A 13,105-nucleotide genomic window follows, 5' to 3' on the forward strand; every position below is an offset into this window, starting at 1 on the left:
CTACACAAACCACAAAGGACTATGTCTTCCCACGGTGTTTCTTAATTTCTGGCCTTAGCAACCTAGATCCTGAAATCCCCAAGGACTTGTATTTACCTCTTTCTCCAAGTAAACAGTATGACTTGGAGGCGAGCGTGGCAGATGTATGACTCAGCCAGGAGAGGATGTGTTGCGCTGGACTCAGAACGTTATTCTGGGCTGAGACTACCTCTGTAGTTTGTATCCACTGCTCACTGGTGGATGCTCTAACCTCACCCCCTCTGGAGCATCAGTACAGACTCCACTGCAGGAAACAGACTTATCAGAGGGTCCCTTAATGCAGGAAGGTTTGGCCCGGTGGAACCGGCTTTATACACTGAGAGATTTCAGGGACGTGGGAAAGTAGTGGACACTTTCCCGGTGAAGTAGGCGCCACATCCCACTTTGTGCCAACACCAGAGTTCCCGTTCTTCCTTCCCTCGGAAATCTGCTGCCCAAAGCCTTGAAATCATTGCTGACTGAAAACCGGTGACCCCAGGGCCAAGCATAGCTCCTGCTGTAATTAACAGATTCACAGACCACTCTTTTTTACAATGCTGAATTCTGTTGCTTATTTCAGGGTATTCTTGGCAAAGAGCAGTGACTGAACTATGTCTCTTGCAGTTGAGCAGAAAACCAGTATGTACTGTACTTCTCCGGTGTTTGTACGGCTTTTCTGGAAATGTGGATCCAGCACTGTGACTGGAAAGGGGGGAGGTACATGCACACCCTTTGTGTGTGTTTGTGCATGTGTGTGCACATGTGTGTGTGTGTGTGTGTGCGCGCGCACGCGCGCATGCCTTGGGGATGAGGGAACAGGCCTCCGTTAATGAATGTGGGCAGAGAACCAGATCCCCATCCTGGGGAGCCCCACTGGAGGTTTCTGTTATTACAGAGGTCCCCTTCACAAAGTTCTGGACAACAATTCCCAGAGGATCCCTAAGAAATGGGTGGAAGGTCAGTGTTTCTTATAGTTTTGTGATTTCGAACAGGAGAACCACAGCCTTCTGAATGCAATGCTTTCCCTGGCTAATCACATCAATACTGTCTAACCCTGTCTCAGTTCTCATGGATAGAACCCCAGAAACCAAATCACTAAAGTCATTCTTTTCCTGATGTCTAAATCGAATTCAGCTGATCATCCAGCCTAACCTCTGACTCTTGTCTTCTCAGTACCAGCTTCTGCCCAAAGTTGATCATTCCCTGGAGAATTCTGAGCTTTATAATCATTTCCTTCAGGGACTTTAAATAATGAACTCTTCAATTGGGATAATGATGTGGCAATTTGCTGGCAAATGTGGGCGTAGATATGTATGTCACTTGTGAGTATGTAGAAAGAGGGGGAAAAAAAGAGTTCATTTCCTTGAAATGTGATTGGGACTTCTGTCTGTCCTATCTCCCCCTTCTCATAAAGAAAAGAGAGACAGAGGTAGAATTTAAAATTAAAAATAAAAGGAAGTTATTATAAACAGTAAAATTATTAAAAGAAAACTCTTTCAAACCTCAGTGAATAAATGATACTTGAATCTCAGCCTGTTTGTTCCTTTCTTCCTGATGGTTGGACCTGTTAGATCTGTCCTTATGAAGACCACACTGCTCATATTTTCAGAGAAGTCCCACATTTTTTATTCTATTTCATAATGGCCCTAGGATCAGACTTTGATTTGGAATATTTGGTTGCTGTAGCTACAGCACATGGTAAACTTTGCTATGGATATGATTTTAATAAATATTTATATTATATTTTTATGAAATGCACACACACAGGTGAAACATACACGCACATAGTTCACAAACAATCTCCACCATCTGTTCATCAAGGTAAAGTGTCATTAGGAGCACAGACTAGCCAGCTGGAGAGCTTTTTCCAGAAGATTTCTAAGTAGTTAGAATAAATACCAATTAGACAGTAGAAACTCTGAATGTATATTGGTCTGGGAACTTAGGAACTGAAAGAATTAACACAGAGAGAGCTATACAGCACATCCAGGGCCTCTAAATCCACAGTAACTACAAAAATAATAATATACAATGCTGTAAGATCATTAAAATCTTTTCTAGCATGCACAGAAAAGTACCTGGTTAAAGCTGTTAAATATAATTCATGACAGTTGGGAGGGTCTGTTTTCAGTGCAATATATCACATTTGGAAATGAATGGATAGACAAATATATATATATTTGCTTACAAAAAGTGGAACAAACCAAAACCTAAGACTGTTCTGCTAAACTATTAATAATAAAAATGCAATCAGCAATTGGTCAGCTGGGATCTAATCATCTAATCATACTTCCTCTGTCCATTCATTCCTCTTAACTCCAACCGTAACACACAGTAACACATATGTATGTGTTTAGCATCAGAAGAGTCATGTCTTCTGTGAAATTCTTGGAAATATCATCATTCACTTAAAAGCATCTTGATGATACAATTCCTCCCTATTTTTTCATTGCCTTTTTTCTTTTTCTTTTTTGGTCTCTCTTAGCTAAGTAAACACCAGGGAAATATTGAACTTTATCCATGGCTAATTTTCGGTTTTCATTTTGGAGTCATTTTTTAATTTTCAGTGTTGCATTATCTGAGTGGTGAAAGTATTGGGTCATTAACATAGGAATCTTAACATGTGGTCCTTATGTTAGTCTTCTCTATATTTTTTCCTCGTCATTTCCTCCATCCCTCTCTTCTTTCTTTCTCTCTTCCATCCTTCCTCCCTAGAATTCATTGAAGAGTTTCCTAAGTCCTGGCCTTTTACTTATTATTTTAATCAAAGCTTATCTCTGGGCCCAGGGTGTGAAAAGGAAAAATGTCCCTGAAATTCTATTTTACAATATAGACAGAGAAGTTGGCTTGAGTTTCACTTAAATACTATACACATTTGGTATCACACAAGAGACAGGGGTGGGGCAGCAACATAAATGCAACCATTTCCTTTGGTCTGTCTTTACAAAAGAAAGCCTCTTCCCTCATGAAAAAGTCTCTTCAGCATCTGCTCCCAGAGGCCTGCGGAAAAAACATGTTACCCGTGGCTTGGAAAGGATCTCTTTTTCAGAGCACATCCACTGTTTCCCAAGAGGTCCCATGGGCTGGATTTTCCTGTCATTAGTTGAGCAATGAATAAGCACTGGATGTGTTTTCCAGGGATGAGCTGGTTGTTTCAGGGGTGGAAACATTGTATGTTCCTGAAAAACAGAACAGCAGCTTAGCTGAAGGTCACGTCTTCGTGATCACTGGGGTGTGAATCTCTGCTGATCGGCCAGGGGGCGCTCTACTCCAGGGGCCAGGCAAGCCACGCCTGGAAATGAACCCCCGCCTGCCCTCCTCCCCAGACCCAGAAGTCCTGGAGAGCAAACCAAGGTGTTCTCAAGCATGCGTGGCAGCTGATAAGACAAGCACTAACTACTTCACATCACACCAGCAGCCAGATTGCTACAGAAGACAGGGAGATCTTGACACCGGCAGCCCTCCGCATGCTGCCTCATGCAACAGCCTGGGGGCATCCATAGGAAGGAACATCCCTGGGCCCCTTGGGTTGCTGTGACCTGGGGAAGCTCTCAGGAGGGGTCTGAGCCGGGGAAAGGGAGGAAAGTAAAGAAAGAGGGAAATTGCGGGGGAAGAAGAGGCAGGACCAGGAAAGCAGCAGGAGTCAGGGGATGACAACAGAAGTGCGGAGGGTGAGGCCAGCAGGGAGAACGGCCCTGGGGCAACTGCATAGACTGACGCCAGCGTGGGGCGGGGACACAGCAGGGGAGCAGTGGGGGGCGGTGTGTTGGGCAGGGGAAGTGACACGGTGCCCACCCTACCATCAGATGGGCGGACTGCCACGGCTAACGTTTCCGTCATTGCCTGGGGGAGCCCTTGGGGCTGCTGACGACATAAACCAAAGTTACGGTGATTATGGAGCCCTCGAATAGGCCACCTTGGATCAGCATGAATGACCCTGAAAGGCTGAGTGGCCGCGGCCCGGATTCTCAGGCCCTAGGACCTTGGGATCTGGGCCCCAGCTCTTGATCTGACTGGTTCAGAAACAGGGAACACACGTCACTGGCCTTACATAGGGTGTAACTCAGATTCTGTGGAATCATTTCATAGAGTTTTCACTGTTCTCACTTTAATGCAAATGCTAAACACCATCCAGGGCTTCCCAGGTGGCACGAATGGAAAAGAACCTGCCTGCCAATGCAGGAGACATAAGAGATGCCAGTTTGATCCCTGGGTCAGGAAGATCCCTTGGGGAGGAAATGGCAACCCACTCCAGTACTCTTGCCTGGAGAATCCCATGGACAGAGAAGCCTGGTGGGCTACAGTCCATGGTGTCCCAAAGAGTCGGACACAATTAAGCAACTTAACACGATCCAGGGGTAGTGCTGACCAAGAGGAAAAGTTCTGATATACCCTGGATCTCGGATGATTTCACAACAGATCCAACCAAAAGGGAAGGTCCTGAAGTTTCATGAGTAATACATCAAGCTGAAGCCCCAAATGCCAAGTTCTCCTGAGCTTTAATAACTAATAGGCATTCCCAAAATTCACCAGAGAGCCATAGTCTGGGAGGCTTTCGACACATTTCATACATTTCTTCATTTGTGAGATCTGTTTAGTTTGGAGGAGCTAGAAGGAATTCTAGTGCCTGTTTTCCCTGGCAGGAGGTGAGGGGTTGGGGGGAGAAGGGACAGGGGTTTCAGCTTTTCAGAACAGCCGAGACCCACTGCCCAAAGTCATTCACATCCTTCATCTTAGATCTAAAAGGAGAAAATGTTCATCGCACATGCCCCTAATAGAATAGCTAACTTGGGTGATCTCTCATACGTATGCAAGGTTTTAAAAATGCCCGTGTGTAAAACAAGAACACTCCAAAAATAGAAAAAGGAAAAAAAAAAAAAGAAATGAAACTCACAGCATGGGATGCTATGGTAGGATTCTCTAAATATATCCTTCGCTGCACCATAACCCAGAACTATGACCTACCTATTCTTATATAACATGAATAGAAGTTTGTGTTTGACCAGGACAGCAATTAACATTCAATTCCCATTTTTATGGTGGATATGGTTTTGATGGAGAGTTCTCTGCAGGCTGAAGGCAGTTGCCCTCTGTACCAACATCCTGGTAGTTTGGGAAAATATAAGCAAGTATTTAACCTCTGCCCCAAATAAGGCCATTGTGGGTCAATGTTATGAAGTGGACAGTTGGACACTAGGGGTGAGATTTCCCCCCAGGGCAAATGCGTTTAGGTCAACCCAGGAAAGATCTAAAGGACACTACGTACCTGTTTTACCAAACAAATTGTTAAATCTTCTTGATATTGGAGAACTCATAGAAAATACAGGTGTAGATGAACCTATGGATGTTGACTAGAGAAGAAAAGAAGAATTAAAAGTAAACATGTTTGTCCAAGGTCCTGTTTGAATCTGTAGAATGATTTGTTTGCTGCCCTCTTGTGGTCATTGCCTGCATCTTTCATCTCACCTAAGGAGAGGGCCTGGATGAACCTGAACTTCTATTTCAGACAAATTAAGCAGGAAAGCCTACTGGTGGCTCAGACCATTAAGAATCTGCCTGCAATGCAGGAGACCTGGCTTCAGTCCCTGGGTCAAGAAGATCCCCTGGATAAAGGAATGGCAACCCCCTCCAGTCTTCTTGCCTGAAGAATTCCATGGACAGAGGGGCCCGGTGGGCTTAAGTCCTTGGGTGGCAAAGAGTTGGACATGACTGAGTGAATAACACTTTCACTTTAAGCAGGAAAGCCACCTTTTGAAACCCTGGAATCTCATCAAAGGTATTAGGCAATCGACTTCCAAATACATATTTTACTGTTTGATAAGGTTTATTATCTTCTGACATGTGAAAACAAATATTTTCCAAGAAGAACTACACAAAATTCATCATTATTCTTCAAATTGTGTTCTCAAGGCTCATAAATGGCCTTGAGTTTCCCCAGAAGATTGCTTCTCATTGAAATTTGGTCTTAACTTCCAGTTGATACTATCTGTGCTATTGGCCCCTATAATCCCTATTTTAAGATGTGGGGACAGCATCTTAATGCCAGTTCATTGCCGTGGTTTTGATTAAAAGGCAGAATCAGGTACAAAGCAAGCACGGTGGAATAATCTATAATTATTCCACTACACTACAATTGGTAGTAGAGAGAGACTTTTCAAAGTCTCTACAAAGAGACTCTTTACCTTTGAGTGTTGTGAAGACCATTTTGACCGTGAATACTTATTCAGCAAGGCTTCCTGCACCTGCAGAGTTTAAGAGAAGCCATTGTCAAATGCTGAAAAGGGTATGGAGAGAAGGGAAGCCTTCTATACTGTTGGTGGGAATGTAAAGTGGTAATAGCCACTATGGGGACCAGTGTGGAGGTCCCTTAAAAAACTAAACTAAGAACAGAGCTACTATGTGATCTTGCAATCCCACTCCTGGGCATATACCCAGAGAGCAATATGGTCCAAAAGGGTACATGCACCCCAGTGCTCATTGCAGCACTATTTACAATAGCCAAGACGTGGAAGCAACCTAAATGTCCATTGATCGATAGAGGAATGGATAAAGAAGATGTGGTACATATATACAATGGAGTATTACTCAGCTGTTAGAAGTAATGAAATAATGCCATTTCCAGCAACATGAATGGAACTAGAGATTGTCATACTGAGTGAAGTAAGTCAGAGAAGGAGAAATATTGTGTGACATTTCTTGTATGTGGAATCTAAAGAGAAATGATAAAGTGAAATTATTCACAAAATAGAAACAGACTCACAGATTTAAAAAATGAACTTATGGTTGTCAGGAGGGGAGAGTGGGGGAAAGGGATGGTTAGGAAGTTTGGGATCAACATGGATACACTGCTGTGTTTAAAATGGATAACTGAAAGGTCCTACTCTACAGCACAGGAAACTCTGCTCAATGTTACGTGGCAGCCTGGATGGGAGGGAGTTTGGGGGAGAATGGATACATGCATATGTATGGCTGAGTCCCTTCATTGTTCCCCTGAAACTATCACAACACTGTTAATCAGCTCTATTCCAATATAAAATGAAAAGGTTAAAAAAAAAAGAGGCCATTGTCAGCCTAACATGTCATGGCTCTTTACACTTTTCTAGGAGCATGACTATCATCGTTCTTACCTTCTGATCCCAGAGGCATCCAAAGAGTAAAATGAATAATCCCTGAAAAAAAATCAGAAAGAAGTGCATTTAAATCATATTATTTACTAATCATATTCTTGTCTAGCAAAATAGGAAGTATTGTTCACATAGCATAGGATTTGTAAGCTACTTCTTTCTACAGCTGCATTTATGGTCAAGTAGATGACAATGATGTAGCAGGTCCACACCAAGGGACCTTCAATGTTATAATGTTATAAGGATATTTTCAATTTCCCTATTTCCACCCAATTGCAAGCTGGAGGTCCTGTTGGTTATGTTATTAAACATGCCTCTTATGTCTACAGCAGCCCTCACAGTTGTAATGTGGACGTAGGGCATGAGGTAGAAAAATCAGTCCCTCCTAGTCAAGACATCATTAGACATGAACCTTAGAGTTTGGAGTAGCAGGATTTGCGTGGTCTTGGCATGAGCATCTAGGATGATGTCTCAGCGTCACCCCAAGATGCCCTGCCTTCTCACCAATGCATGGGAGCCTAGGGTTACCATTCATCTATTGGCTGAATCACAATCAAGCATCCCCTCCTTGTGCTCCAAAGGCTTGTTGTCTGCACCTCTGCTAAAGCCCTCCTAACAATGTGACTTGTATTATAATTAGTTTTGCACTGCTGGAGAGCAAAGGGAACATCTTTTTCGTTTTCGTATAATGAAAGTGAAGTCGTTCAGTCGTATCCAACTCTTTGCGACCCCAAGGGCTGTAGCCTACCAGGCTTCTCTGCCCATGGGATTGTTCTGGCAAGAATATTGGAGTGAGTTGCCATTTCCTTTTCGGGGGATCTTCCCGACCCAGGGATTGCACTGCAGGCAGACTCTTTACCATCTGAGCCACCAAGGAAGCCCATTCATATAATGAATGGAGCAGAATTCTTTCAGCCTTCAGCAAATGTTACCTGAGAACCTTCTATGTGGTACCGAGCATTTACTTCATTTGTCAAATGGTTACCCAGCTCCTAGCCTGTTCCAAGGTCTTTGCTGGAACTAGGGATATACTGATAAGAAAGACAGGTGCTTCCACCTCACCAAGGCAGAGCTCATTTAATGCTTGTGAAAATCAACTGGAGAGGCTGTTTGGTTTAATGGTGGTATTTGCATTTAAGATATAATAGACAGCATCAAGATAACATTGGATAAATAGCAGAATCCAGTGTAGGGGAGGAACTTTCCTCCTATTTGCATCATCAAGGCATTTAGCAGGGAGGCACATATGCAACTAAATTATAAAGCAGGTGATAAGAGGTATGAGGTTCCATGGGAGCAGAGGAATGTGCCTTTTCTCTTCCACTGAGTTCTTGTCATTACTGTTCTTTAGGGCCAGGGCCTCCCCTGAACTCAAACCCTTCCCCATTCCTACCTTTATTTGTGTTTCTATCATTACAGATCCTCGCTGAGAGCGCTGCCCTGCAGAACATACCTGGAAGGCATTGAGGAGGGTAAACACAATGTGGAACACAGCATTGCTCCCCTGGAACACGGTGGCCAGACCGAAACCCCAGGTGAGCCCCAAGAGCGGCGTGAGGACCCCAATGCTCTTGGTGATCTGGAACAGGCTGCTCTTCTCCTGCTTGCTCGGCTTGTCCCCAATGGAAGGCCTCAGGATCTTGGTGACGACCACGACCGTGATGGTCATGTTCACCACCACGATGACCAGGGCCGGGATGACAAAGGCCAGCAGGGCCTTGGTGTCCTCCCAGTTGAGCCAACACGCGTTCTTCCTAGTGTAGACCTCCCGGGGCTGGGTGGCCCCCACCGTGATAACTGAGATGAGCAGCGGGCAGCCGTACCCCAGGGAAAAGGCGATTGTCTTCTGAATGGACTTGCTCGTGTCGTGCAGGATGAAAACCAGGCGGTAGAAGAGCATGAGGCCCAGTGTCAGCATCCAGAAGAAGACACTGAGGTAGAAGAAGTGGACAAAGAAGGTGGCGGCCACACAGGCCGTCTCGTTGAGTGGGAAGCGATGGTCGTGGATGGCAGCGGCCACGATGAACCAGACGTCGGCGACCAGGAGGGAAGCGGTAATGTTGACGATGCAGATGTGGCGCATGGAGGAGGTCCGGTTCTTGGTCACCGACTTCCACACCACGGCCTCCACGACGAGGCAGGCTGCTAAGCTCAAGATGGAAAAGCACAGCCCAATGTAGGAAATGATATCCAGCAGGATTTTCAGGAGAGAATCGGGGTCTGGGGAGTCGGGGGACATGAGGATGGAGAAGGAGGTGAGGTGCTCACAGCTGCAGGACACGCTGTCCTCGGTGACTGCTTTCACGTAGCACCCGCTGCTGTCCCACCCCCCGGTGTGGTTGGCGAGGTCGAAGTTCCAGAATACACACTGCGGCATCCCGCCCGAAGGGTGGTTGTTTTTGAAAGTCATCAGAATCCTGAATGGCGTGGCTATGCTGCGGCTGACGGTGGTGGTCATCACCAAGCTGTTGGCAAAATTCTCTCCCGGAACATCCTGGTCGAGGATGGTTTTGAGAGTTGGGAAAGCCACGGTGACGACAAATGAATCTGGCTGCAGGTGTTCCAGCTGGCATCCATTGATGGTCACGTTGCCCCAGAGGTCAGAGTCTAAGAAAACAAAGCTCTGCCTGTAGGATTGGGGGTGGCCGGGTTTTATGACCATACTCTTCATCTGCACATTAGGTTGGGAGATGCTGCTGTCTTCTGCCCGTAAAACTCGGGAAAATCTTTCCACTGAATCCAATAGCTGTGAGCTATAATTGGTTTTTTGCTCCTGTGACATCTTCCAGGTATTCAAGGCAGACTTGCCAAGGATGATGTTGACCGTGGAGAGGACGTGCTGTAATTGACAAGGCATGGGATCAAACCAACTGAATGTTTTCAATCATAAAAGAGAGAGAGAAAAGAACATCTCCTTGGAAACTGGTTAAGTGGGTACATGCATGCGTGCATGCTCATTTGCTAAGTCATGTCAGACTCTTTTGCAACCTCATGGACTGCAGGCCACCAGGCTCCTCTGTCCATGGGATTTCCCAGACAAGAGTACTGGAGTGGATTGCCATTTCCTCCTCCAGAGGGTCTTTCCGACCCAGGGATGGAATCCAAGTCTTCGGTGTCTCCTGCATTGGCAGGTGGATTCCTTACCACTGAGCCACCTGGGAAGCTCTAAGTGGGTACAGAGAAGAAGAAAAGAGAAGGGGGATGTGCAGCATCACAGGTTGTAGGGGACAATGATCCACCTTCTTAGGGGGAGAAAGCAGAGGATGGACCCCCCCCCCCAACTTCAAGACTTTGTGAAATGTTTAGAAGTCATGACAGTGAGAACCACCCCTACAACTCACTAAGGTCAACTCAGCAGGCTGGCAGAGATAATTTATTAATTGTTTTATGTTTTATTTTATTTTAAATCTCAAGCCTGTAAAGGCTTTTGGGTGGGCGGTATTTCACCAGCAAGGGTGAGGGAGTCTCGGAAGACCCTCTTAAATAATGAGCACCAAATAAGAGTGTTGTTAAAGGCACCTTTCTTCTTTGCTCAACAGTTTGATTCCCTTTCCCATAAACTTGGAATTATCATTTGTGGCTTATCTCCATGGAGAGAAGTGGCTTCTCTCTGCCCTTCTTTGCCTTGTTCTGTTCTCTCAAATGATGAGCCCTGGAGTTAGTTGAACAGTAGCCTCCAAAAATGACTTGTCCTAATTCTCAGACTCTGTGAATGTGACCTGATTTGGAGAAAGAGTCTTTGTAGATGTTATTAAGGATCTTGAGAGAAAAATCACCCTGGATTACCTGGTCAGGCCCTAAATCCAGTGACAAGTATCCTTAAAAGAGACAGATGAGGAGGAGATAAATGGAGAAAATGAGTGACAAAGTCGGAGGTTGGAATGAGGCAGCACAAGTCAGAGAATGCCTGGATCTACTAGAAGGTGGAAAGTGAACGTGTTAGTCATTCAGTCTTGCCTGACTCTGTACAGCCCCATGGACTGTAGCCTGCCAGGCTCCTCTGTCCATGGGATTCTCCAGACAAGAATACCAGAGTGGGTAGTCATTCCCTTCTCCAGGGATCTTCCTGACCCAGGGATTGGACCTGGGTCTCCTGCATTGGCAGGCTGATTTTTTTCCATCTGAGCCACCAGGGAAACCTGCTAGAAGCTAGAAGAGGTCACCGATCAAAGATTCTTCACTAGAGCCTTCAGAGGAAATGGTGTCCCCAGACACCTTGATTTCAGACTTCTAGCCTCAAGGAGTGTGAGAGAGGAAGTTTCCTCATTGTAACACAAGCCACCCAGTTTATGGCAATTTGTTAGAACAGCCCTCGGAGATCTGTATAAGCTCCTTGGACTCTTGTAACCCAAGCTGCTTGCCGGTTGCCTCTGGTTGGGTTTGTCGAGTGAGAAACACCAGCAGGAGGTGAGATGATGAGAGAAGAAAGAAGCCGAGATCTATTTTTCCTGCATCCTCATTTCTACTCTCAGCCTATCTTTGGTATGGTTATGTCCTTCCAATGCTATAGCTCCTGCTCAGTGATCCCTCCTCCAAGGTTATGGGTGCACTGTTTCCTCTCCTTTTCCTGTTAATCCTCAAGGGAGTAAAGGTTTCTAAATGCTTCTGGTTTCTGGTGGCCTCACACTTTTAAAAAAAATTCCTAGTTTTACCTCTGTAAGTATCCCTTTGCTAAAGTATCTTCATTTGAACTCTGGTGAGTGAATTCTCTTTCCTCTTAGAACACTGATTGCTGGAGAAAAAGGAACCTTCTTACACTGTTGGTGGGAATGTAGATTGATATAGCCAGAATGGAAAATAGTATGGAGGTTCCTTCAAACACTAAAAATAGAACTATCATATGATCCAGCATTTCCACTCCTGGACATATACCCAGACAAAACCATCATTCAAAAAGACACATACACCCCAATGTTAATTGCAACACTATTTACAATAGCCAAGACATGGAAGCAACCTAAATGTCCATCAACAGAGGAACGGATAAAGAACATGTGGTGCATATATACAATGGAATATTACTCAGCCATGAAAAGGAATGGAGTTGTGTCATTTGAAGAGATGTGGATGGATCTAGAGACTGTCACACAGAGTGAAAAAAGTCAGAAAGAGAAACAAATATTGTACATTGATGCATATATGTGGAATCCAGAAAAATGGTGTAGATAATCTTATTTTCAAAGCAGAAATAGAGACACAGATGTAGGGAACAAACATATGGCTACCAAGGGGTCAGCAGGGAGTGGGATGGATTGGGAGATTGAGACTAACGTACATACACTATTGCATAGAAAATAGATGGCTCATTAGAACCTACGCACAGCCCAGGGAGCTCTACCAGCGCTCTGCGGTAACAGAAGGGGGAAAAGTGAAAGTGAAAGTCGCTCCGTCCTATCCGACTCTTTGTGACCCCACGGACTTCTCCAGGCTAGAATACTGGAGTGGGCAGCCTTTCCCTTCTCCAGGGGATCTTCCCAACCCAGGGATCGAACCAGGTCTCTCACAATGCAGGTGGATTCTTTCCCAGCTGAGCCATAAGGGAAGCCCCAACTGAAGTGGGAAGGAAATCCAAAAAAGAGGGGATATATATATATATATATATATATATATATACATATGGCTGATTCACTCTACTGCACAGCAGAAATGAACACAACGTTGTAAAGCAACTATACTCCAATAAAAAAAAATAAAGAACACTGATTGCTTCAACGGTTATGTTTAGTGAGAAATTGTTGAGAATCTCACCTCGTACATATTCTGTAAACTTTTCATTCCTAGTTTTCTTAGAAAGCAGATAAGAATTCATTCTCTTTTAATGAAGAAACTAATGAGATTCTTTAAAGAAATCATCCTAAGATACCAGGATATACACGTACATGCTAAAAGCCAGGGCTGGCAAGGCACTGCTTAGGAAAAGAGAGAAGAATTTGCAGTGGAGAGGTTATGTTTCTTGACCGCAA

The 13,105-nt window shown here is 44.7% G+C and overlaps 1 protein-coding gene across 6 annotated transcripts in view; it reads right to left on the reverse strand.

Moving 5' to 3' along the window:
- Window positions 1–1,930: 1,930 nt before the first annotated feature.
- ADGRF5 (adhesion G protein-coupled receptor F5) overlaps window positions 1,931–13,105 on the reverse strand; it is a 107,800-nt gene continuing 96,625 nt past the window's right edge. For 5 of the 6 annotated variants that reach the window (XM_061146877.1, XM_061146879.1, XM_061146882.1 and 2 more), the window contains 5 exons: window positions 8,596–9,981; window positions 7,146–7,187; window positions 6,201–6,260; window positions 5,285–5,369; window positions 1,931–3,197 (listed from right to left, as the gene is read on the reverse strand). In XM_061146877.1, the coding sequence (XP_061002860.1) occupies window positions 3,118–3,197; window positions 5,285–5,369; window positions 6,201–6,260; window positions 7,146–7,187; window positions 8,596–9,981 (1,653 nt within the window). In that variant the 3' untranslated portion in view covers window positions 1,931–3,117. Of the gene's footprint in view, window positions 3,198–3,818; window positions 3,883–5,284; window positions 5,370–6,200; window positions 6,261–7,145; window positions 7,188–8,595; window positions 9,982–13,105 lie in introns of all 6 variants that reach the window. The other variant, XM_061146881.1, reaches the window with a different exon arrangement.

This window comes from Dama dama, chromosome 7 (genome assembly GCF_033118175.1).
Source record: "Dama dama isolate Ldn47 chromosome 7, ASM3311817v1, whole genome shotgun sequence".
Taxonomy (NCBI): Eukaryota; Metazoa; Chordata; class Mammalia; order Artiodactyla; family Cervidae; genus Dama; species Dama dama.